Genomic DNA, 27,692 nt, shown 5'->3' on the forward strand with positions numbered 1-27,692 from the left:
ATAAATAATATTCATATTTGAAAATGATATTTTTATAATAAAGCATGAATATTTACGAACGCCTTCTTATTGTAGGGACAAGCGTTGCTGAACAAAGGCATTGAGGATCTTAAACTTGTTACTAAAAGATATGCAAAAAAGCAGGAGAAATGGATCATGAATCGTTTGGCTCGTCGCAAGGATAGACAGGTATCAAATATTAAATCAATCACAATAATTAATTGATATATACATTATACAGTATCTACTAAACTTAAATTTTTCTTGTACTACTATTCAGGTTAGGAAGTGTAAAATATGTAAAATTAAAATTTCCCTAATTTTAAAATCCTTATATTCTCTGAATTTCTAAACTTTCAAATTTTCAAATATTTTAATATGATTATTTAATTTTTGTATATTTCACAAACTTAGATATTACTTTAGTTATAACATTATTTTTAAGGTATGAGTTCTAACGTGAATACCTGATTTACTAACAAATAGCAAGTTTATTTATTTACATTAATAGATCAGAAATTCACTTGCTATTGTGAGCAATATTTTGTGAGTTCATCTATTTTATATTTCAAGTTAAAAAATTACATGTAATTACTGTTTTTCAGGTACCACCAATTTACGTACTGGACTGCACTCACATAGATAAATGGACAACTTCTGTGTACGAACCAGCAGTAGCAATAATAGAAGCTGTGCTAAAGGGAGAGAAACCTGAACAGAAACCTTTAAACGAAAACATACAGAATGAAAAACATACTGACAGCAGTAATGAAGAAGCTCATTATTGTGATGTAAATTTCAGTTTTAAATATTTTATTCTTACACTTCCGTACAAAAGCCATTGCAGTGTCCTTCACTCCTTTACGCACGTCTCCTATGCATTTAAACACTAGATTTATACTATTATTTAATATTTTTTTGTTGCAGGACTGTGAAAGAGTTTTTATTGGAGAACTTCAATGGAACGCTCATATAAATGGTATGAAACATATGAAGGTTGTGAAGAAAAAGAAAAGACTGGCGCAACAGAAACAGAGAGAAGAGAGTCGATGATAAGACTTTGTAATTATTGTAAAATAAGTTTGAGAGAATGATATTTTATACATGATATGAGAAGATTCCTATTCAGCGTTTCATTTTTTCCTGTTATTCTAATAATTGATACTTGATAAACTGTTTTACAACGTAACGGCAAAATGTTCACATTTGTTGACGATTATTTTATATACAGTTCAGTGTATAATTTACAACATTATAATTAAGCGTTTATGTTAGTTGTTATATAAAATTTCATAATAAACTGGTTATTTTCTCATAGATTACAACACATTATGTATAAAAGTTGTAGCATTGTAAAAATAATTGTGAATAAATTTCTTATTTTGAAATAAGATGCACAAGTTTGATCATTGAACGAGAACTAAATACACTTCTTTAAGCAAGCAACGATAACACATTTTTAATACCAAAAGTGACGCTACATGCCATTCTAAAGTTAATTATTTTTGCTCTGGAATGCAATATGATGAATATTATATTCAATTAAGCCAATAAAATAAATATTAATTGAATTTTTTTTTAATTCAACAAGTGGCGCCACCTCTCCGGCGAAAGAGGTGAACTACATACTTTTGAAACTGCAATTTAATTAGTTCTCATCTTCCACCGCTAGATGGCGACACGTAAGATGTAAATGTGGTGATCATCAGAGTCGTCGTCGGACAAGAGGAATTCTATTTTCAGGCCGTCGATAAAGAAGAATTCTATTTGCATTTGATATTGAATTTTATTTATGTTCAATTGTATTTTAAAATGCAAATCGTTCGTTATTCATTCCTTAATCCAATCTGAATTCAAAACCACATATTTTTAAATCAATTTCAATAAATCAGTTATTTTTAAAAGTTATTATTAATTGACTATTTTTAAATATAGAAAAACAAACTCTATATAAACTCTTAGGGTAATTAGGATTAGCCTAGGAATGGTTAAAAATTGATAATAGTTTGGCAAAGGCAAAACAATTCCAAGTTAATTAGTTTTGTACCCCTAAGTAATTCAATCTATATTATAGTCAATTAAAATGATAAAATCAGCAGTATTGAATTGAACAGAAAATGCAGCTCATTTCTCCAGAATTATAGACAACTCTTCTTGACCGACGTCTTTGATAACAGAACTCTTTTTAACCGACGGCTTTGATAACAGAACTCTTCTTGACCGACGACTCTGATGGTCGCCATAAAAATGTGGTGACCATCAGAGTTGTCGGTCAAGAAGAGTTCTATTTTCAAGCCGTCGGTCATGAAGATTTTTATTTGTACTTGATATTCACTTTTATTTGCATTCAATTTTATTTTAAGAAGCAAATCGTTCGTTATTCATTCTTTAATCAAGTCTGAATTCAAAAGCACATATTTAAATCAAATCCAAAATCAATTTCAATAAATCAGTTAGTTTTGAAAAGTTATTATTTATTAATTATTTAAAATATAGAAAAACATACCCTATAAAAATATAGAAAATATAGAGTTTGTTTTTCTATATTTAAAATAGTCAATTAATAATAACTTTCAAAAATAACTGATTTATTGAAATTGATTTTAAAATATGTGGTTTTGAATTCAGATTTAATTATGGAATGAGTAACGAATGTTTTTTTTTTTTTTAAATACAATTGAACATTAATAAAATTGAATATCAAGTACAAATAAAATTCTTCTTTATTGACGACTTGAAAATAGAATTCCTATTGACCGACGACAACTCCGATGATCACAAAAAAGAAAGCGATACGCGTGGCGCCATCTGTCGGGGGAAGGTAGGAACTAATTAAATTTCTGTTTCAAAAGTGTGTAGTTCACCCTGTTCGCCGGAGAGATGGCGCCACACGGTCAATTTCTAAAAATTCAGATTTTAGCTTAATATTAAATTATTTTAAAGGAATATTTAAGGTGAAAAATTTGTATTTTACTTATTTTGTTCACTTGTGTGTAGCCATGTACATATTATCTTAATATTACAAGTGCTTCAAGAAGTACTTCATATCTGTTTAATTGTTTCAGAAACATTACATTGTGTGAATAACTTGAAACTCGTGCACGGGTCTTTCAGTAAAATGATGGTGCTTTATGTACATACAGCAGTCAAGGAAACAACAGTATAAAATCACTGGTAATTCGCTTATACTCTAGAAATTGGAAATTTTTTTTTTATTACAATACAATTTTCTAAATGTTAAATATTTGTATACACAGAAATCTTACATACTGTAAAATAGAAAACTTATAAATATACAAATTTTGAGTCCTAAAAATATTTATAAAAATAGACATTTTTAACAAAAATTCTTAAACATTCAAATTTTTATATTTTGCATATTTAAATAATTTGACAACTTAGAAATTTAAAAATGTGAAAGCATACAAATTTTTAATTTTAAAAATTGAAAAATTAGAAATTTAAGAATCAGAAATTTTTAATTTTTAAAATTGAAAAATTAGAAATTTGAAAATCAGAAATTTTTAATTTTTAAAATTGAAAAATTAGAAATTTGATATATAAAAATTTATGAACTTTGAAACATAAAAATATTACATTTTGATATTCATAAATTTGTGAATGTAAAAATGTTGAAAAATAAAATATGAAAATATAAATATTTGCAAGTTGCAAGTTTAAAAATTTATTTTTATTTTATACTCATATCAATTTTGGTAGTACAGTATAATTCCAAGATAAAGAGTATAATTACTCTTTCAATTACGAAATAAGGAAAGTCTTTGCTTACTTCATCCTGCGATAATGATGCCACAGAAGGAAATTTTTCTAATGCAGGAATTGGATCCAGTTCACCTGGTTCTTCTGTTTCTTTTGCGTTTTTACTTTCGCGTTTTTTTGAGCGCCGATGATGTTCGAGTGAATCATCTTCACCATTTTCATTGTAATCTTCGTTATCATTATAATTATCTCTGTCACGTTTCTCTTTTTTAATCTATGAAAATTTTTAAACAGAGAATTCTTAAACTGGAATATTTGAAAACTGACAAATTTCGAAATTATAAAATTATTTAAGTCTACAATTTCTGTACTGTCAAAGTCCAGAATTCTAAAGTTTCAAAATTAAAAAATTAGAAAATGAAGAAATTAAGAAATTACGAAAGTTTCTAAACTATTAAAATGAAGAAAATTTTTTAAATCTTGAATTTGTAAATTTAAAAATTTGAAAAATCTAAACTATCAAACTTCTAAATTTAAAAGTTCAAAAATTGCAAAGCTTGACAGTTTCTAAACTATGAAACTGAATTTGAAAATTTTTGAATCGGTAAATTACTGAATTAAAATTTGAAAATTTTGAGAGTTTGAAATTGTAAAAGTAAATTACATAAAATAATACCTGTAACCAAAAATCCATTATGATCCAACCGTGCATGAGATATATAGCCATACCAAAAAGGGAAACTAAACACATAATAAAATTATGAAGAAATACAGGATGCGTTAGCAGCTCCTCGTCTCTGATTATGGTTAAATCGAGATATATATCTGCGTGTTTCATTTCTATTACACCAGCTGATAACAGTAAAATGGCCGCTATGAAGCATCCTATGAAACCCTTTACACATTTGTAAAAATTAATTTCTGTACAAAATATTTTGTACAAGAGACATTATATAAATTGTTTTTGTAAATAATTGTTTTCAAGATCTAAATTATTTTTGACAATAAGTGTTTTCAAGATTTAAATTATTTCTGTTAAAAATTGTTTTCAAGATTTAAATTATTTTTGACAATAGTTGTTTTTAAAATTTAAATTATTTTTAAAAATAATTGTTTTCAAGATTTAAATTATTTTTAAAATAATTGTTTTCAAGGTTTAAATTATTTTTAAAATAATTGTTTTCAAGGTTTAAATTATTTTTGACAATAAGTGTTTTCAAGATTTAAATTATTTTTGTTAAAAATTGTTTTCAAGATTTAAATTATTTTTAAAATAATTGTTTTCAAGGTTTAAATTATTTTTGACAATAAGTGTTTTCAAGATTTAAATTATTTTTGACAAAAATTGTTTTCAACATCTAAATTTGTAAATACATATTTTCTATATTCGCAAATTATTTTTGACAATAATTGTTTTCAAAATCTAAATTATTTTCAAAATAAAAAGAATAGAAAACAGAAGTTGTTATAGTCACTAAATATATGTAAGGAAGTAAAGCTCCCCTCAGTTATTTATCTGCTTTTAATAAATCTTACAATAATTTAGAAGAAAGAATTAAAATAAATATCTTGTATTAATGTACAGGGTGAGTCGAAATTTTGTTATTTTAATTAATGACACATTTTTGTTACCTCTCATTTATGAATGAGAACGGGTATTTATTAAAAATGAATTGTGCTTAGAAATTATTTATTTATATAGTTTTCTGACTCTTAATTTACTCTGTACACAAAATTAAATAAATATTATTAAGCGTAAATGTGCAAATAAATTTCGAGATTTTAACAAAAGATTAAAATAATAATGTAAATAATAATAAATAATTTTTAACGAAATATAAACTCTTTTATATTTAAAGACATTTTATTATACAAAATAAAATTACTAATTTTTAATTAAAATTACTAATTTATTATACAAAATAAAGTAAAAGTACTAACGATTTCAGGTCGTTTTATCAGGACTTTCGTAAAAAGCCATAGAATCGCTGATATAGTGCTTAGAACTATGCACATTGGATAGATATAAAAAACTGGATTCCTTTCTTCAGGCAGAAAAGGAATAGATTCATCATCCTCTCGGTTCATCCTGTTCACACTATGATGGACGTGATGGAAAATTTCTATGCCGAGGCAGATTATCTGTAAAACGATAAAACTATGTTGCATTTTTGCACATTTTTGGAAATTTGGAGATTTGGAAATTTTGAAACTTGGAAATTTAGGTTATTTGAAATTAGAGAATTTGAAAACTTAGGTTATTTGAAATTTGAGAATTTGGAAACTTGAGAATTTAGAAATTTGAGAATCTGGAATTTTGCGAATCTGGGAATTCGAGAATTTGGAAATTTGAGAATTTGGAAATTTGAGAACTTGGAAATTTAGGTTATTTGAAATTAGAGAATTTGAAAACTTAGGTTACTTGAAATTTGAGAATTTAGAAATTTGAGAATTTGGAAACTTGAGAATTTAGAAATTTGAGAATCTGGAATTTTGCGAATCTGGGAATTCGAGAATTTGGAAATTTGAGAATTTGGAAATTTGAGAACTTGGAAATTTAGGTTATTTGAAATTAGAGAATTTGAAAACTTAGGTTATTTGAAATTTGAGAATTTGGAAACTCTAGAATTTAGAAATTTGAGAATCTGGAATTTTGTGAATTTGGAAATTTGAGAATTTGGAAATTTGAGAATGTGGAAATTTGAGAACTTGGAAATTGAGGTTATTTGAAATTAGAGCATTTGGAAATTTGAGAATTTGGAAATTTGAGAATTTAGAAATTTGAAAATCTGGAAACTTAAGAATTCAGAAATTTGAGAATTTGGGAATTTGAGAAGTTAGAAACTTGAGAATTTAGAAATTTGAGAATTTCAAAATTTGAAAATTTGGGGATTTAGGAAAGTTTGAACTTTCCAAACTTTTGAAAGTTTAGAAATTTGAAGACTTAGAAACTTGAGAATTTAGAAATTTGAAAGTTTCAAAATTTGAGGACTTGGACATTTGAGAATATAGAAATCAGAGAATTTTGATATTTAAGAATTTGCAAATTAGCAAATTTGATGATTTGAGGATTTGGGGATTTGAAAATTTGGAAATTTAAGAATTTAAAAATTTAGGATAATTGCGATTTGAAAAAACATAAATTTATTGTTTAAAATTTAAAAATATAGAAATTCAAGTTTTGAAATTTGAGAACTCTTATGTTTTGTAGAATTTTATTTAAAATTTGAGAATTCCGATATTTATTTGAAACGTAAATTTTTCAAATTCAATATTTCAAAATTTGAAAATTTAAAAAGGTTAACTTCGATGATTTCCATCCTATAAAAAAAGCAATATAATATCTTTGTTTTAGACATGTACCTACTCTCATTCTCACTCCACGAACCAACTAAGCAATTTGTTATCTTCATTTACATGCAAGATAACTAAACATTTAATGAAACATGCATCACAAACTGATTCTATCTTTCATCAGCACAACTGTAATACGAAAAATTAGGACAAACGTAATCAAACACTGTATACAAAAGGTTCTTTATCTAAAAACATAAACCTAGCGTTTGCAAAATTCTAACCAGTGTAGAATTGCAAGAAAAGAATCACGGAACCGCACAAGGAAGACGAATGACAAGTAACAAAACGCTGACATACGTGTTTCCGTGATATGAGTTTATTTTGAAAGTGGAGCAATTTTTATTCTTGCACAATATTGCATTTCAGTAAATTTAAAAATATTGCTAAGAACTATTAGATGAATTTGTTGTATTTTCTAATATTTAGTGCTGAATGAAAAATTAGAGGTTTTTTATCCAAATATTTCACTTTTAAAATTAATGAATCGTCAATTAAAGGATTCAGTTATTTTTCTTAATTTCTTTCAGCCATTTTGGTTCGAATTTGTTCAAATCTGACTCAAGGATTATTTTTTTATTACCAATTCTATGAAACTTGAGAATTTAGAAATTTGGGAGTATGGAAATGTGAGAAATTTGATATTTGAGAATTTCAAGATTTGGAAATTTGCGAATTTGGTGATATAGGGATTTGAGTATTTGGAAACTTGAAAATTTAGAAATTTGAGAAATTGGAAATTTGAAAATTTAGAAATTTGAGAAATTTGAGAAATTTGAGAAATTTGATATTTGAGAATTTCAAAATTTGGAAATTTGGGGATTTAGGGATTTGAGTGTTTGGAAACTTGAGAATTTAGAAATTTGAGAATCTGGAAACTTGAGGATTTAGAAATTTGAGAAATTGGAAACTGGAGAATTTAGAAATTTGAGAAACTGGGAACTTGAGAATTTAGAAATTTGAGAAATTGGAATCTTGAGAATTTAGAAATTTGAGAAATTGGAAACATGAAAATTTAGAAATTTGAGAATCTGGAAACTTGAGAATTTAGAAATTTGAGAAACTGGGAACTTGAGAATTTAAAAATTTGAGAATCTGGAAACATGAGAATTTAAAAATTTGAGAATCTGGAAACTTGAGAATTTAGAAATTTGAGAATCGGGAAACTTGAGAATTTAGAAATTTGAAAAATTGGAATCTTGAGAATTTAGAAATTTGAGAAATTGGAAACATGAAAATTCAGAAATTTGAGAATCTGGAAACTTGAGAATTTAGAAATTTGAAAATTTGGAAACTTGCGAATTTAGAAATTTCAAAATTTGGAAACATATATGTATATGGAAAAGTATATTAAGTTTCATCTATTCTTACCGTTACCTTAATTTTTCTAAAAAATTCTTCCGTTTTCGAAATAAACTGCTCTTTGTATTTATAAAAATACTGTATACTTTAATTACATTGTCAATACGTAACAATAAACTGCTATCTTAATAAAAGAAAACAGAAACAAAATGAACGAACAAAAGATGTCATAGCACTGTAAAAATATTAATGCCGCCATCTTTACACACTAAACCTAATTTCTCATTCAACATTTCAATATGTCTACATCTTAATAGATGTCTACATCTGATCATAGCAGTATTGAAATTTATTTTTAATTTCGAAGAGATGATATATAAACAATCTATCACGTTATCTTCTTTTTCTGTTTTATCTATCATGTTATCTTAATTTTTCTCAAAAATGCAGATATTCAGTTACAAAATGAACAACTCATACGCTCGAATGCGTGTCGAATTGCATAATAAAATCCTGAGGTACCGCGACTGAATCATTCGTGCAATATTTCGTTAAATCGCTTCTGAAAACTGGGTCAGACAATCGCAATCGTGACGATATTGATGCGTGCATACGATTCACTTCCTGTTTGCAAGTAGACATTATAAAGAATGATTTTATATTTTAAACATCGTGAAACTGGATCGGAGACAACGTTGACGAAGAGGATGAGCCTGTGTCATCAGACGATACTTGTTGGGAGACGCACGATTGAGTTTCACAAATATTTTTGAATTCTTTGATTATACTGTTTTATTTTTCGGAGTTTCTGTGGTGTTGACGAGTTATGTGGAAAATTTGGGATTACTGATTTTTTCAATTTTTAAGCTGATGAATTGATGATATAAGTGTTGGAAATAGAAGAGTTAATTTGGAGAAATTGCTAATTTTCAGATAATAATTTCAGTAATAGGGAAACTGGGAAATTGGAAATTTAGAAATATGGATACTTGAAAATTTGAATATTTGGAAATTTGGATACTTGGAAATTTGGATACTTGGAAATTTGGATACTTGGAAATTTGGATACTTGAAAATTTGGATATTTGAAAAGTTGGATATTTTGAAATTTTGAAATTTGGAAATTTGGTAATTTGGAAATTTGGATACTTGAAAATTTGGATATTTGAAAAGTTGGATATATGGAAATTTGAAAATTTAGAAATTTGGAAATTTGGGAATTTGGATATTTAGAAATTTGGAAATTTGGAAATTTGGAAATTTGGAAATTTGGAAATTTGGAAATTTGGAAACTTGGAAATTTAGAAATTTGGATACTTGAAAATTTGGATATTTGAAAAGTTGGATATTTGGAAATTTAGAAATTTGGAAATTTGGAAATTTGGAAATTTGGATACTTGAAAATTTGGATATTTGAAAAGTTGGATATTTGGAAATTTAGAAATTTGGAAATTTGGAAATTTGGAAATTTGGAAATTTGGAAATTTGGAAATTTGGAAATTTGGAAATTTGGAAATTTGGAAATTTGGAAATTCAGGAATTTAGAAATTTAGAAATTTGGAAATTTGGAAATTTGGAAATTTGGAAATTTGGAAATTCAGGAATCTAGAAACTAAGAAATTTAGAAATTTAGAAACACAAGAATTTAGAAATCCAGGAATTTAGAAATGCAAGAATTTAGAAATCCAGGAATTTAGAAATGCAAGAATTTAGAAATCCAGGAATTTAGAAATTCAAGAATTTAGAAATCCAGGAATTTAGAAAGTCAGAAAGTCAGAAATTCAGGATCTTAGAAATCCAGAATTTTAAAAGTTTCAAAATTTTAAATATACATACTTGGAAATATAGAAATTTCAAAGTACCAAGAACTCAAATTAAAAAGATACTATACTTCGCATATTATTATAATTATTTCTTAAATATTATACGTATAATTTCTTACACACTGAAAGATGTTAAGGCTAGCATGAACGACGTGAGAAAGATTCCGGTTTCGATAAAACTTATCTTTAGTACTATGATAAATACTGGCAATTTTTGCCATATTTCGAAGTTTTTCCAATTCCTTATGACCATTTTCGTCAATTTCTCTGTTTCTGTTCTTTTTCTTAAACATTTTAACCTTATTTTCGAATTAAATATACTGTCAATAAATTATGATATCATTGTTATTCTCCTTTGAGTTTGCATAAAATCCTAAGTGAAATTGCAGTTTTATATATTCCTTATAAATAATTCAATATCGATAATTTACTCAATAAACTCAGCAGGTAATATCAGGTGGGTTATTAAATTAGCAGCAATTTCTGTTAAAAAGGATCACAGTGTAAATAAAAAATTTGTGGCTACAATTTGTACAAGTAAATTTGTAGTAATTATTCTGTAATTTTTTAATAATATAAATAAAAGTTAATAAAATTTCAAACTTAATAGTACATTTATGAACTATGAGGAAATATACATTTATTATTCTGGGACTAAACATGTTCATAAATAATAAGGTTCTCAAATTTATAAATCTTTTAATTTTCTCAGGTTTGAATATTTTCAAATTTTTATCTTTTCAAATTCCCATACTTTCAAATTTTTACATTTTCAAATTCTCATTCTTTCAAGTTCTTACATTTTCAAATTCTCATACTTTCAAATCTGTACATTTTTAAATTTTACAAACTCTATATTCTTAAATTGTCAACTTTGAACCGCCATATTGGATGTCGCCATCTTGAATTTCAGGAAACTTCCATTTTAAAGTTCAGTGTCCACAGATGCAAGAAATTAACACCTTCAAGTTGTGCTGAAACAATTTTAATATGATACAATAGATTGACAAAAAATCTCTCAAAGCAAATTTATATTTTTTTATCGAAAAATTGTTTATAACAACAAAATTTTTTTCTACAGGAACAAAATTTTACATAATTCAATTTGTTGCATCCTTCGAAGGAAATTAAAATTATTAGAAGTAGCATAAAATTTTCATCCTTGTGGCGCCATATTGGATGTCGCCATCTTGAATTTCGAAAAAACATATACATTTTAATGTTCTGAATCCATGGACGTAAAAATTAACTCCTTCAATTTGTGTTGAAGCAGTTTTAATGTGATATAATTTTACAAAAAATCTCTCAAAACAAATTTAAGTTTTTTTTCGAACAATTATTTATAACAATCTTGAAATTGAATTTTGAAAAAATTAACTAAAATTCTAAAAGAATAGAATTTTTGCATATGAAAAGTATCGCATCCTTTGAAGAGAATCAAAATTATCAGCAATAGCATACAATTTTCAGTTCTGTGCCGCCATATTGAATGTCGCCATCTTGAATTTCGAGAAACATATACATTTTAAAGTTCAGGACCCATGGACGTAAAAATTGACTCCTCCAAGTTAAGTTGAAGCAGTTTTAAGTTAATATAATTTAACAAGAAATCTCTCAAAGCAAATTTACATTTTTTCATCGAAAAATTGTTTATAACAATCTAGACAAATTGATTTTTCGAAAAAATAAATTACGATTCTAAAAGAACAGAACAAAAGAACTATTGCATTCTTTGTAAAAGCATTTCGAATTCTTTAAATCTTCGAAAAATCGTCCTAATTAACTTTCCACGAACTGCAACAGCAATAAAACATTTTAAAAAATGAAGCCATCATCCGCTCCATCCTCTCGCGCCAGTTTCTCTCGCGATTAGCACCTCGGTGGTTTCCTTTTCTTTATTGCGCCTCGAACTAGATCACCGTTACGGCTTCCCAAAGGCTTGAATCATCTTTTAGAAATTTCCGAAGCGCCTCGTATTTCGAAAGTGTGCAAGACCGATTAACGGACGATCGAGAGCGACAACGAAAAGCAAGGCGTGGCGATAGCCCTTTATGGTCTTTCGAACAGAAATACTTTCCTTAATGAAAGCGAACGCTTTATGTCTGATAAACGCACGATTCGAGTGTGGATGTTGCGCAATGTCCAGCACAGAAACTCGAATAGAACAGAGTTCCTTTTTCTTTTACATCCGCGTGATTGCCACCGAAGCTGCCGGGATTCCCTAAACTGAAAACTGGGAGAATTCTCGGAACTACCGCAGACGGTATCGATTGCTATTAAACGATACTGCGACGTTTCTTTGTTCGTTTCACTTTCTTTCGAGGAAAAGATTTCTACATAAGGAGAAACTTTTATTCTGACGGAAATAAGATATTCGAGAGGAAGGATGGAGTTGGAGACACAAGGATTTGAGAAGGTAAGGATTTTGGGAGGTAGAGACTTCAGAATATGAGGATTTGGGAATACAGGAGTCTGGAAGTTTAGAGATTTGTTGATTTGAGGATATAGGGATTTGAAGATGTAGGGATTTGGGGATATAGGGATTGGGGGATATAGAGATTTGGGGATATAGAAAATTGAGGATATAGCGATATAGGGATATAGGGATATAGAGATATAGGGATATAGGGATATAGGGAACTAAGGATTTAGAGATATAAGGATCTAAGGATCTTGCGATATAGAGATCTAAGGATATAGGGATTTAGGGATATAGGAATCTAGGGATATAGGGATCTAGAAATCTAGAGATCTAGGGATCTAGGGATATAGGGATATAGGGTTGTAGGGATATTAATATGTAGGAATTTAGAGATATAGTAATTTGAACATTTGGAAATTTGAGAATTTGGAAAATTGAGAATTAGGAAATTTGAGAATTTGGAAATTTAAGAATTTAGAAATTTGAATATTTGGAAACTTGAGAATATAGAAATTAGAGAATTTGGAAAATTGAGAATTTAGTAATTTGAAAATTTGAGAATTTAAAGATTTGGAAATTTGAAGATTTGGGATTTAGGAATTTGAATATTTGGAAACGTGAGAATATAGCAATTTGAAAATTTGGAAATTTGAGAATTCAGAAATTTAGAAATTTAAAAATTAAAAAATTAAAAAATTAAAAAATTTAGGAATTTAGAAATTTAGAAATTTAGAAATTTAGAAATTTAGAAATTTAGAAATTTGAGAATTTGGATAGTTGAAAATTTAGAAATTTAGGAATTTGGAAAATTGAGAATTTAGAAATTTGAATATTTAGAAACTTGAGAATTTAGCAATTTGAAAGTTTGAAAATTTGGAAATTTGAAAATTCAGAAAGTTGCAAATTTGAGAATTTAGAAATTTGAGATTTTGAAAACTTGAGAATTTAGAAGTTTGAAAATTTGGAAATTTGAGAATATGGAAATGTGAGAATTTTTACATTAGAGTACTTACATATTTAAAAATTTTGAAATGTGAGGATTTGGAAATTTGAGAATTGAAATCTCGAAGACGTATCGAAACTATGGCAGACAGTATCGATTGCTATTAAGCGATACTATGACGTCGACGTCTCTTTCTTCATTTCACTTTCTTTTGTAGAGTAAGTTTCACCATAAGAAAAGAAAGCTTGAGTAACAACTACTGCTGTAAAATTTGATAACTAACAGTGGCAATTGTAATAAAGAATAGATATTAAAAATATACGAAATATTTTGTAATTAATACATAAACGTTCCGTTTTGTTTTTAGATTTTTTTGTTCAAATTTTAGTTAAAAAGCCTTGGAAATTTGAAAAATTTGAGATTTTGTAAATTTGTGCATTTGAAACTGTGGACATTCGAGAAGTCTGACAATTTGAAAAATTAAATAATTTGAGAACCTGGAAGTTTGAGTACTTTGAAAGTTTGACAATATAAAAATTGCAGAACTTGAGAATTAAAAAAGTTTGAAAATTCGAAAACTTAGAAATTAAAAATTAGAAATTTGGAAAACTTTCAAACTTTAAAATTAAGAAATATGAAGATTTTATAATGCGTTCAAATTCTTATAAAATCAACTCCTACAAAATCGAATTCAATTAACCACAATAAATTCTATAAATACAGAACTAGATATTTATATCTGACATCCACTATTTTAGTCTCAGCATTGACATTTCATCAGAAACTTCTTCGACATTATCACATATCCCTGCAGATTGTTTACAGAAGATTCTTCCAATGCTTCAATGCAATATCTATAATTATCATTCCGCGATTCCGACGATCGAGTTGGAAATGTTGTAAGAAAAATCATATTGAATTTTTCTAAACGGCTGGATTGTCAAGGTTATTGGGATGATGATGGAGAAAGGAACTATGGCGCCATTGATGATGCACGAGCACGGTATATCCACGTGTTATTACCCTACAAGCTGATGAGAAGCTAGTCACGTCGACATGCCAATGAGACCAATAGTTTCAGGGATATAAGTGATTTGTAATGTCAAAACATAACTGAGAGTTCGAACTTTGTCACGTCAGCCATATTATTGAGTGTTTTATCGGTGTGAAGTTATACTAGTTGTGGACAGTGGATAATAAAGAAAATAATTAATATTTTAATTAACTGATTATTATTTATTGCAATCATTTAGATTATATTATTATACAATATAATATTACAATATTAGTATAACAATATCAGTATAGCAATATCAATATATCAACATCAACATATCATTATCAATGATATTATACTTATTTAAGGGGGGCAATACCTTTAGAATCTTAAAAAATTACAATATTTTTTTCTATAAAATGTTAGTGTAATATCTTAAAAATATTGTCTCAAAATTTTAAAGTGAAATACGAAGCCCTTTTGAAGTTATGACCGATTAGCGCTGCGGGTATATACGCGTTCAGTGCGGAGGACTGAAACTTTAAGCGCGTTTTTCTCAAAACCACGTTCTTAAAATTGGCGTAGGTGATAACTCAAAAACTAGTTTATCAATCGCGCTCACATTTTTTGCATATATCCATGATAATACTATCTAACATATGAACCTAAATGTATGAAATAAATTGAACATTAAAGTCCTTTTTATTGCAAAACATTGTAAAAATTTTCAATAAAATTCAAAGTTTTTCTTTAAAAGCGTGCCATTTCTTCAATTTTACATAGTTTGCACATTTCTGAGGATGATCTACTAACTGTGAATGTTAGTTTTCGAAACATTGTCTGCAAACTTGCTTCAGACCAATATATCTAACGCTAGAACCCACGCCGATTCACGAGACGCGCCAAAACACTTCCAGAAAGGATTGTCATAATTCCGGCATTTCTAAATATTTTGCAAAACAGAAAATATTCTGTAATAGGCAATAGTTATAACAAATTATACCTGAAATTTCGAAAATGCAAAACAAAGGTGTTCTATACAAAAAAAATTCACAAATATCAGCTTATTTTCATCTGTCTAAAGGTATTGCCCCCCTTAAATTAATATAATTTAATTATTAAGTGTAATTTATTATATATTATTACATTATTTTTATTTCATACCAAGTATAATATTGTTTTTATTTTCTCTGAGGTATATAATATTTTATTATCTATTATATTATTATTATGTATTATATATGTAACATTATTATTAACATTATTATATATGTACTTATACTTTGCATAAAATAAATAATACGTAATAACAACAAAATAAATAATACATAACAATAATATAATAGACAATAAAATATTATATACCTCACAGAAAATAAAAACAATATCACACTTAATATGAAATAAGAATAATGTCTCAAACAGTGGCCACCTGTTCAATACACATGTGTGCACAACAAATCTCACACCCTTTCACATCTGTGCTTTGCATTCTCCAAAATGTAGGATCAACAAAGTTTGCACCACGGGTAATCTCCCACCCTCGTATTCGTAATAAAGGGTGGAAAAAGGGTTGTTTGTATTTCCCACCGAGGGAAATGTGTGTCAACAACGGGACGTGCTTGACATGGCAAAGAAATGTTTTGATGAAAGCGGGAGAAACATCATTTTCTATATTAAGGAGGGTGCACATTATGACAGTAGGTAACTGGCACTAGTAGTTTTTCCAGCAGGTTGTTGAATTTTTGGGGTTCTTACTTTATATGTGCCGGAAATGTCGTTGAAAGAAAGGACAAGAAGAAGAAGAAGAGATACAAACTATTTTCTTTTAAGGGATTTTTAGAAAATTGCAAAATTTGGAGGTGTGGAAATCTAGGAAATTTGTGGATTTAGGAATTTGGCAAACTTGGGAATTTGAAAACTTGGAAATTCAGTGAATTGAAGTCTAGGAATGTAGGGATTTGGAGATATAGGGATTTTGGGATGTAGAGATTTAGAGATCTGGATATCCGGGAATATAGGAATTTGGGGATATAGGTATTTGGGGATATAGAGATTTGAGTATGTAGGGATTTCAGAATTTAGGAATTAATGACTCTAGGAATTTGGGGATGTAAGGATTTCAGAATTTGTAAATGAGTGAATCTAGAAATTTGGGAATGTAGAGATTTGGGGATGTAGGGATATGAGGATGTAGGGATTTGGGGTTGTGGAGATTTGGGAATATAGAGACTTGTGGATGAGGAGATTCAGGAATATAGAAATTTGTGAATGTAGGGATTTAGGTATGTAGGGATTTCAGAATTTAGGAGTTAGTGAGTCTAAGAATTTGGAAACGTATGGATCTGGGGGATGTAGAGATTTGGAGATGTGGAGATGTGGGGTTATAGGAATTTAGGGATGTAGAGCTTTGGGAATGTAGGGATTTAGGTATGTAGGAATTTCAGAATTTAGGAATTAATGACTCTAGGAATTTGGAGACGTATGGATCTGGGGATGTGAGAACTTGAAAATATAGGGATTTCAAAACTTAGGAATTTGAGAACTTAGGAGTTTTGGAACTTATCGCTTTGGAAATCTAGGGATTTGCAGATGTAAAGATTGCAGGACGTTTGTACCTTTGATACCGTAACGATTTGAGTAAATAGGAATTTGAAGCGCAGGGATTTATCGAAATAAAATATTGCAGAATTTAATAATTCGGGGATTTAGAGACTATAGGTACTTCTAAACTTGTAAATCTATAAATTTGAAAACTGAAAAACTTAAAAGCAACAATTTCTCAAATCAAAAATTCATAAACCTATAAAATCAAAAATTCAAATATTTCAAAAATCATGAATTTCAACCTTTAACCTCAAAATAAAAATTTCCAAATTCTTCAAACTTGAAAAACTTCCAAATTCATAAATTTTATAATTCCAGAATTGTCGAATTCACCCCAATCACTGCACGTTTACATAATAAAATAACGTCGGGTGTGGAACGTTTCATAATTCACCGTTTAATACACAACAACCTATTACATTCATTCATAGCTTTATAGCGAACGCGTTATTAACATGAACAAGCGTCTTCGCCGAACACTGAGCTCTTTGTCGGCGAAAGAATTTAATATTCATGCAGGCGAACGTTGCATCTTTGCGACGAAATTGCATCTGAAATCTTCCGTGGTTGGTGAACGCCGCTTTATCGCATCTCTTCATGTTTTTTAACGATCTAATAACGTAACTCGGTAAACATTGATTAAGCGAAAAAAACATTGTTTTAGTGCTGACACGGCTGTTTCCGTGGAAAAGCGGAGATTGATAGTTTGATCCTCTGCTTGCATCTAATTAAGATACTAGTTCGCTAGCGTATCTTGTTTGCAGTTGAAATTAAAGAGAAAAAGACTGATAATGATGGAGTTCGTTGAAATATAGATATTTTTAGATCTTCTTGCGAAATGTAGGAAATTGAAGAATTCAAAATTTGGAAATTTGAAATTAGGGGAATTTGAGGAATTTGGAGAATTTGGGAACTTTGGGGAATTTAAGGAATTTAGAGAATTTGGGAAATTTAGGGAATTTGGGGAATTTGGGGAATTTGGGAAATTTGAGGAATTTGAAGGATTTGAGGAATTTAGGGACTTTGGGGAATTCGGAGAATTTGTGAAATTTAAGGAATTTGGGAAATTTAGGAAATTTGGAGAATTTGAGGACTGGGCAATTTGGAGAATTTGTGGAATTTAAGGAATTTGGGGAATTCGGAGAATTTAGGGAACTTAGGGAATTTGAGGAATTTAGAGGATTTGGGGAATTTGAGAAATTTGGGGAATTTGGGAAATTCGAGGAATTTGGGAAACTTGAGGAATTTAGAGAGTTTGGGGAATTTGGGGAATTTGGCATTTTGGGATACAGAAGTTGGAAATGCTTGAAGGTAAAGAATTTGTAAATTAAGAAAATTTCAGAATTTGTTGATCTTGGAATTTGAAAATTTTCTGATATGGAATTTAAGAAATTTTGGGAATTTCGAGAACTGAGAAAATTTGAAGAAATTTGAAAAATTTAGATTTCGAAGATATAGACATTTAAAGTGTTGAAAGCTGAGAAATTTGCAAAATTAAGAAAATTTGAGAATTTAATAATTTTTGAATTTGGAATTTGACTACTATAGAAGTGAAGAATTAAAAGTTTGGAAATTTTGAATTTAGTATTAAGGAATTTGGAAATTGTAGTATATTACGATTTCAATAATTCTGAAACTTAAAAATTTCAGAAAAATAATAAATGAAAGTATAACAAGATAATACAAAGTACATTAACTACATCAAAATACAAAATTATATAAAATATCCCATTCTAAATTATTTTCACAATTAAAGCAAAAAGAAAATAATTAAAGAAAGACATCGCAATTTGAAAACAAATTTTATAATAACAAAAAGGTTCATCAGAAGATCATCATAGTTTCACAGCGAGATCGAGTCATAAAACAGGACTTCTCCATGGTCCGCGCTAGGCTACAAAAAGAGCACAGCTTTAACCGCTTACGCACGATGCGCCACTATAGTGGCTTTCGAGGATATTGTCCTCCGTATGATGGTCCACTATAGTGGCTTTCAGGAATATCATCGTAAATTACATTCCTTTAAATGAAACTCCCTGTACAAGACTTGTTTCTGAGGGATAAAAACAGTGAAACTTCCGTAACAAATTTTCAGTCAGTTGGTAATACAATTTTTGTTTCAACTATAATAAATATGTACCTGCTGTATATACATACCTGTACACGTGCCTATGTGCAATTATCGAGCAGGTAAAGGAAACTTCAATAAAGATGAAATCATCGAACGGTATAGTCTTTAACCAGTTGGATTAACTTAGACCTTTCCGGATTAAGAAATTGTGGGAAAAGTGAAACAAATAAGCCAACGATTTCGGGTTAAAACCAATTGAAGGTTTTCGAACAAAGAGAAGGTTTTCAAGCTGCAGGTAATTCGCGTTTACAATCTAATGGACTCCAACAGTAGGTTAATGCACTAAAAATGTTACTATTAAACCATAAATCATTTTTGCTAATCCTAATGCTTTGGTTTAATGTGCTATAAGTACTTTTATGTGGTCACATTATGTTGAAATCTATTTATTTTGACGATCTTTGAAGATTTTTGGTTTCGGAAATTTGCAAATAGAGGTTTGAAACTTTGGGGATTTTTAGGTTACTAAAGATAAAAATTTAGACGATTCAAAATTTCTTAGTTTGCAATTTTGTAAGCTTATAAATTTAAAAGTATGAATGTTTCAAAATTTGTAACTTTGCGTATTTGTAGATTTGAAAATTTGAAAACATCTAAATTTAATAATTACCTAACTTCAATACCTGAAAGTGTATGAATTTAAAAATTTTAGATTGTGTAAACTTGAGGATTTAAAGACTTGAAAATTTGAAAATTTGAAGATTTATAAACTTGAAAACTTTAGAATTAAAAAATTAAAAATTGAAATAGTCATCTGATTCAGTAATTACAACAAGTAATGAAATATCTTTCCCGTACATCGCCGTTTTCCCAGAAAAGTCTTGCATGCCCTCCATGCTTCACATATACGTTATGCATCCATACATACATATGTACATACATGAAACGCACCTATTGACACAATTAGGTGAAACGCAAAGTTCCAAGAACCACTGTCGTAAGCTCATTCGAAATGGATATCCTTAGCAATCTCGAGCATGAATAAACTTGTTCGCGGCATCGGGGAGTCGAGCAATCAATTAACTAATCTGCTAATTACTGCTACGAGTCGACAGCTGTGAGCTCAGTCTTCAAAGGAAGTTGGTGTTGAATGAGACCTTTATAATCACAGAAAAGTGCCATCTTGTGGAGTCACTACTAGCACATTCTGCCACTTTTATCCGCCTTTTCTACGCCCTCTTGAAACGCAACGACAGACCTCGTTAAACTTCATTTTCTCGGAGCTGCTTGTTTTAATTAACCTATTCCGGTGTGCTACATCGTGTATCCCTGGTTTTTCTTGGACGTGTGGAACCTTAACTGCACTGGGTAAACAAGAATATTCTTATATTTATGTTCATGCGATGTGTTCTTATGTTTATGTCATATGTATATTTACATATGTTATGTGTGTATGTAAGTTTTATGATGTATATATATGTATTTTTATGTAACGTCTGTAGGTATATTTATATGTGTACATATGTTCTGTGTGACGTGCAGGTATGCTTATATTTAGATATGTTTATGATACTTATGTATGTGTTGTATTTTTGAAATCTATATGTGTGTGTGATATGTTCAATTTGCACTATTGTATATACTCCTAAATCCACGTATTACAAATTTTGCACATTTCCCATTCACTCATTAAATTTTCAAATATTTTAGCTCTCAAATTGTGAAATCCTCAAATTCTGAAATTTTCACATTTGCAAATTTTTACACTCTCAAATCTCCAGATTTCCAAGTTCCTAAATTCCCATATTCTCAAATCTCCAAATTCCCAAGTCCCCCAATTCCCAAATGCCCCAATTACCAAATCCCCAAATTTCCAAATCCCTAAATTGCCAAATCCCCCAATTCTCAAATCCCCAAATTCCAAACTCCCCCAATTACCAAATTCCCAAATTCCCAAATCCCCCAATTACCAAATCCCCAAATTCCCAAATCCCCCAATTACCAAATCCCTCAATTACCAAATCTTCCAATTCCAAAATCCCCCAATTCCCAAATCCCCAAATTCCAAAGTCCCCCAATTCCCAAATCCCTCAATTACCACATCCCCAAATTCCCAAATCCCCTAATTTCCAAATCTTCCAATTCCAAAATCCCCCAATTCCCAAATCCCCAAATTCCAAAGTCCCCCAATTTCCAAATCCTCCAATTCCCAAATACCCAAATTTCCAAATCCCTCAATTACCAAATCCCCCAATTACCAAATCCCCCAATTACCAAATCCCCCAATTACCAAATCCCCCAATTACCAAATCCCCCAATTACCAAATCCCCAAATCTCCAAATCCCCCAATTTCCAAATCCTCCAATTCCAAAATCTCCAAATTCCCAAATCCCCCGATTACCAAATCCCCCAATTCCCAAATCTCCAAACTCCCAAATCCTCCAACTCCCAAATCCCCCAACTCCTAAATCCCCAAATCCCCCAATTCCCAAATCCCCAAATTCATAAATCCCCAAATCCTCAAATCCCCAAATTACAAATCTACCAAACCTCCAACCCTCCATCCAAGCAATAATTCTTGAAACCGCCATTAAACTCCTATTAAAACAAACGTCCCCCTAAACAAGTAAAATGAAATAAAAGTGTCATTTTCCTGGCAACGACTCGACTTTGTTCGCTCATTTTCTTTCTGTTCCGGTCGCATTACACGGCCGTGATTCGCGATCCGCTTGGCGAGCATGGCGGAGTTGCAGCTGCAACTGTAGCTCGTTCGTAGGGTCATCCACGGTGCAGGAAACAGGAAATCCTGAGAAGTGAAACCAAGCAGAAACACCGGGAACACACAGTGCCGCCACTGTCTAAGGATTCATAGCGGTAAGACAAGATTGAGGAGCTCTGGTTATTTCGCTCGGAAATCTCGTAGCACCTTTTGACAGTGAGAGATGCAAATTGTGAAATAAGCGGGAAAACGAGTTACCGTCGTCTCGTGGTAAATAATCAGAGAACGTTCGAATGTTTTTTTGTGGCGCGAAAGGAAACTCGTATATAGGGTGTTCGCTTTTCACGATAGAGATTTGAAAATCAAAATTGCAGAGGCAAATTCAAATTATTAATTAATACATTTTTATGTATTTTGAACTTAAGTTAAATTTTTATGAATTTTGTAATTAAGTCTAACTTACTTAGATTTTTTATAAATTTAGTTAATAATTAACTAAGCAATTATTAACATTGTATAAGTTCATAGTGGAGGTAAAATGTTGTGATCATTAATAATTGTGTTTTTATTATTATTAAAAGTCTCTAAGTGCTTCTAGAATATAAAATACACAAAATGTCGGAAAAGTAACGGAACCTTTTAAAGTTAAGGAAAACTAGGGCTATCTATTAAAATATGTTATCTGAAAACAATATACCTCCTCTACAAAACACAACAAACATTGGAATCAAGCAACGAATTGTAAACTTATAGTGTTTAATACGACAGAACCTTTCGTCACCGTGTCACAAAATCACGGGCAAGCAACAAATTGCTCGCGTTGAATATTGCGAGGATCTTATCAAAACAGCCAGACGAAACTGTACATTCCTGGAATCAATTGTAACTAGTGATGAGACTCGGTGCTTCAAGTATGAACCTCAAAGCGTCAAAGTGCTACGTGGAAATCTTCAGGCTCTCCAAAATCAAAAGAACTGCTATTCCAGAAGTCCCTCGAGAAGACAATGTTAATTTGCTTTTACGATTCTAAAGGAATTATATTTCGGGAATTCGTTCCACAGAGACAAAATGTTAATGGCGAATATTATCTGGGTGTTATGGAACATTTGTGAAAGAAGATCGTTCCTATGATGCCCGAATATCGAGCGCCGGGAAATTGGTTTCTGTTGCATGATAACGCACGATGTGAACTGTCGCTGTTCGTGAATTTTTGGCGAAAAAACAAGTCTGTTCCAACATTCTCCAAATTCGCCTGACTTATCTCCATGTGATCACTTCCTCTTTCCAAAACTGATATGATCATCATATTTTCACAGCGAGATCGAGTCATAAAACAGGACTTCTCCATGGTCCGCGCTAGGCTACAAAAGGAGCGCAGTTTTAACCTCTTAGGCATGACGCGCCACTATAGTGGGCTTTCAAGGATATTATGCTCCGTATGATGGTCCACTATAGTGGCTTTTGCAGATATGATTTCTTTCAATTAGTTATAAAAGAAACGTTTCGTAACACTATTACACAAGTCCAAGCAGCTGTGACAAGGATGTTTGATTCCGCAAAACGACATAAAATCTATGTTAACGTTGTGCGAGCCCAGCGGTGTATTGATGTGAATGTATTTTGAACAAAAAAATTAATTTTAGCAAAATAACTCTTTTCTTTTTATTTAAAAAGTTCCGTTATTTTTCCGACATATTTATCGAATCAAAATTCTAAAAGAAAGGGATAAATCGAATTTCTTCAAATGTCATAAATTGTTGATACGTTTACCGCAGCTTTCTGCCGGTGCATTAAAATGCGCAGCTAATATACCGGCACCGCAAAAGAGGAAAAAACTGCAACGAGAAAGTAAAGAATCGTACAAGGTACAGCAGCGTATCTGAGCGATTGCTTCGAGCGTAAATCGCGACTGCTAATCACGAAATAACTAGTCGGGCACGCCGACTTGCTATAGATCGATCGATAATATGAAATAACGAGTCCTATAGAAAGCATATTGCACAACGTCCTTAACGAATGCTTTACACTTGCATCGTTCAGTTTTCGATACGAGATCTTGACTCACTAGGTATGCGCCGGAGCGCCGGAACACGAGCGAAACGCATTCCTCGAAATTAGAATTTCGCATGCTTGTATAGATACTTATGTCATAGGCGGTAAAAATAAATGAGAATGTCGGTAAGAAGCTGTGGGTAGAAACGCAGTTGAAAGGGAATTCAAATTATGGATTATAGTGGACTCCCGTTAGAATGCTGAAGGTGGGAATGTGGAAGGGAACAGGCTGCTTATGGAGATTGGCAGAAATGGGGAATAAAAATATTATTTAGTTTTTGGTTAGTTTTAATTTTTCACAATGATGGGTTTTTGGGAAATTTTTGTTGTGAAATGAAAATTTTACGTGATGATTTCAGGATTCTAACTTTTTTAATTTAACGAGCTAATTTTTCACATTTTTAAATTACTACTTTTCAAATTTGGTAAATTTTAAATTACCACTTTTCAAGTTTGGAAATTTCAAAATTTTCCTATTTTCCAATTTCCCAATTTTCCAAATTTCTAATTTTTTAATTTTTCAATATTCAAATTTCTAAATTTTTGAATTCCCAATTTTCCGAATTTCCAAATTTCTAAATTTTCAAATATCCAAGTTTCCAATTCTGCAAATTCTCAAATCCTCAAATCTTTAAATCTCCAAATCTCTAAGTCCCCAAATCCCCAAATCCCAAAATCCCCAAATTCCCAAATTTCCAAATTTCCAAATTTCCAAATTTCCAAATTTCCAAATTCCCAAATCCTCAAAATCTCAAATCTTGAAATACTCAAATCCTTAAATTTCCAAATTTCCAAATTTTGAAGTTTTCCAATGTTCAAATTTCCAAAGGAGCAAACTTTCACAAAAATCGACTACCTATCACATCTCTAAAATAGACATGGATATGGCAATATAGAGAGTTGGAATAATTGGCAATATATGAACACATTTTAAAAATATCTTTTCTCCCAAAATTGTAAACTATACATCTTCGTACACTATACCATACCTTGGTAATAAAACACCAATACTGCATAAAATGATTTGTATAAAAATGGCAATATAACAAGAGTCTACTATAATTTCGCTCATATCATTGAAACATGGTTATAATAGTTCGAAGTGATATTACTAAACATTCTCATAAAATATGATGTTATATTAAATTGATAATTACATTAATAAATTGTAGAAATTTTATGAAATATTTAATAAAAGTTTATTGATTCAAGTAGTACATTTTTTCAATTGAAAATGTTTATTCATTCAATTTTGAGAAATGCGAGTATCATAAACTTAAATTCGAACATAATGTGTAGTTATTATATTTATATTTGTGTCTGAAAATTATCTTTGTATATACAATAGCTTTTCTTTATTTCTTTCTTGAATACACGTTTGAATTAAAATGAAGATTAAAGTTACGTCAATGTGGTTTATCTTTAACAAAGCAGTCGCAGAATTTAAAAATAAGTAACGAAAACAATAAGGAAAGCATTACAACATGTTTTTCATTACGATTCAGTTATCGTAATCTGAAAATTTTCCACAGAAATCTATAGTATCATAAACCAGGCCGTGATTTTGATGATAACGAAACCAGTAATATTTTTTCAAAATCCGCAAGCAGTCATCTTCCATATCATTACGTAGATAATATTTAATTGGTTACGAAAATTAGTTGTTTTGGACGATACAAATAATAAAAAAAAGTGAATGATTAATTACTCCATGTCCATAAATAATTAATACCATCATTCACTTTATTAATTACGCAATCTACCTAAATGATTAATTGCGTCATTTTCTTAAATGATTAATTAAATCATTTATTTAAATGATTAATTACATAATTTACACAAATGATTAATTAGATAATTTACGGAAATGATTAATTGTATCACTTTGCTGATTTGACTTTAATTAAGAATTTTTTCACTTAAAATTTTTTGCAAGCTTACATTTCGCTGTACTATTTTGGCGAACAGCATTTTGTCTGTTTACAGACAGAAGAGAAAATAATTCAGCTTGTTATATGGCCATTTGATGCTATATCGTTACGTACGTTATTGCCATTCGTTATATTGCCGTGTATTCAATTACAACGTGTTATATTGTTACGTATAATGTTACTACGCATCATATTGCCACACGTTATATGGTCACGCGTTATATTGCCACGCGTTATATTGTTACGCGTTATATTGCTACACGTTATATTACCACGCGTTATATTGCCACGCGTTATATTGCTGCGCTTTATATCGCCACGCGTTATATTACCACGCTTTATATCGCCACGCGTTATATTGCCACGCGTTACATTGCCACGCGTTACATTGCCACGCGTTACATTGCCACGCGTTATATTACCACGCTTTATATCGCCACGCGTTATATTGCCTCGCGTTATATTGCCACGCTTTATATCGCCACGCGTTATATCGCCACGCGTTATATTGCCACGCGTTACATTGCCACGCGTTATATTACCACGCTTTATATCGCCACGCGTTATATTGCCACGCGTTATATTGTTACGCGTTATATTGCTACACGTTATATTACCACGCGTTATATTGCCACGCTTTATATACTCACGACGCGTTATATTACCACGCTTTATATCGCCACGCGTTATATTGCCACGCGTTATATTGTTACGCGTTATATTGCTACACGTTATATTACCACGCGTTATATTGCCACGCTTTATATACTCACGACGCGTTATATTACCACGCTTTATATCGCCACGCGTTATATTGCCACGCGTTATATTGCCACGCGTTATATTGCTACGCTTTATATCGCCACGCGTAATATTACCACGCTTTATATCGCCACGCGTTATATTGCCACGCGTTACATTGCCACGCGTTATATTACCACGCTTTATATCGCCACGCGTTATATTGCTACGCTTTATATCGCCACGCGTAATATTACCACGCTTTATATCGCCACGCGTTATATTGCCACGCGTTACATTGCCACGCGTTATATTACCACGCTTTATATCGCCACGCGTTATATTGCCTCGCGTTATATTGCCACGCTTTATATCGCCACGCGTTATATTGCCATGCTTTATATCGCCAGGCGTTATATTGCCACGCATTATGTCGCCACGCGTTATATTGCCACGCGTTACATTGTTATGCGTTATATTGCTACGCTTTATATCGCCACGCGTTATATTGCCACGCTTTATATCGCCACGCGTTATATTGCCATGCTTTATATCGCCAGGCGTTATATTGCCACGCATTATGTCGCCACGCGTTATATTGCCACGCGTTACATTGTCATGCGTTATATTGCTACGCTTTATATCGCCACGCGTTACATTGCCTCGCTGTATATTGCCACGCTTTATATCGCCACGCGTTATATTGCCATGCTTTATATCGCCACGCGTCATATTGCCACGCTTCATATCGCCACGCGTTATATCGCCACTCATTATATTACCACGCATTATATTGTCACACGTATTATTACCGCGTATTACATTACTACGCGTTATACTGTCACGCGCATTATTACCACGCACTATATTGCCACGCGATATATCGCCATAAGTTACATTACCACGCAAATGGTAACTATAGTAATGGTATATTATAACGTACAACTTAATAACAAATGTATTAAATAATGAATTAGGAATTTTTTTACTTAAAATTTTTTGTAAGAAA

General features: G+C 30.5%; 2 protein-coding genes across 8 annotated transcripts in view; one reads left to right on the plus strand and one right to left on the minus strand.

Annotated features, from left to right (window-relative positions):
- Myc (bHLH transcription factor Myc) overlaps positions 1-1,121 on the plus strand; it is a 265,387-nt gene extending 264,266 nt beyond the window's left edge. For all 3 annotated transcript variants that reach the window (XM_076537573.1, XM_012283224.2, XM_012283225.2), the window contains 3 exons: positions 76-189; positions 606-791; positions 928-1,121. In XM_076537573.1, coding sequence (XP_076393688.1) covers positions 76-189; positions 606-791; positions 928-1,053 — 426 coding nt within the window. In that variant the 3' untranslated portion in view covers positions 1,054-1,121. The remainder of the gene's footprint in view (positions 1-75; positions 190-605; positions 792-927) is intronic.
- A 1,839-nt stretch (positions 1,122-2,960) lies between these two features.
- LOC105662238 (uncharacterized) overlaps positions 2,961-27,692 on the minus strand; it is a 100,607-nt gene continuing 75,875 nt past the window's right edge. For 2 of the 5 annotated variants that reach the window (XM_076537269.1, XM_076537268.1), the window contains 5 exons: positions 11,051-11,173; positions 5,662-5,862; positions 4,397-4,615; positions 3,791-3,994; positions 2,961-3,190 (listed from right to left, as the gene is read on the minus strand). In XM_076537269.1, the coding sequence (XP_076393384.1) occupies positions 3,071-3,190; positions 3,791-3,994; positions 4,397-4,615; positions 5,662-5,808 (690 nt within the window). In that variant the 5' untranslated portion in view covers positions 5,809-5,862; positions 11,051-11,173 and the 3' untranslated portion in view covers positions 2,961-3,070. Of the gene's footprint in view, positions 3,191-3,790; positions 3,995-4,396; positions 4,616-5,661; positions 5,863-10,318; positions 10,663-11,050; positions 11,174-27,692 lie in introns of those variants that run through there. The other 3 variants (XM_076537267.1, XM_076537270.1, XM_012283350.2) reach the window with 2 other exon arrangements.

Source organism: Megachile rotundata, chromosome 11, assembly GCF_050947335.1.
Source record: "Megachile rotundata isolate GNS110a chromosome 11, iyMegRotu1, whole genome shotgun sequence".
Taxonomy (NCBI): domain Eukaryota; kingdom Metazoa; phylum Arthropoda; class Insecta; order Hymenoptera; family Megachilidae; genus Megachile; species Megachile rotundata.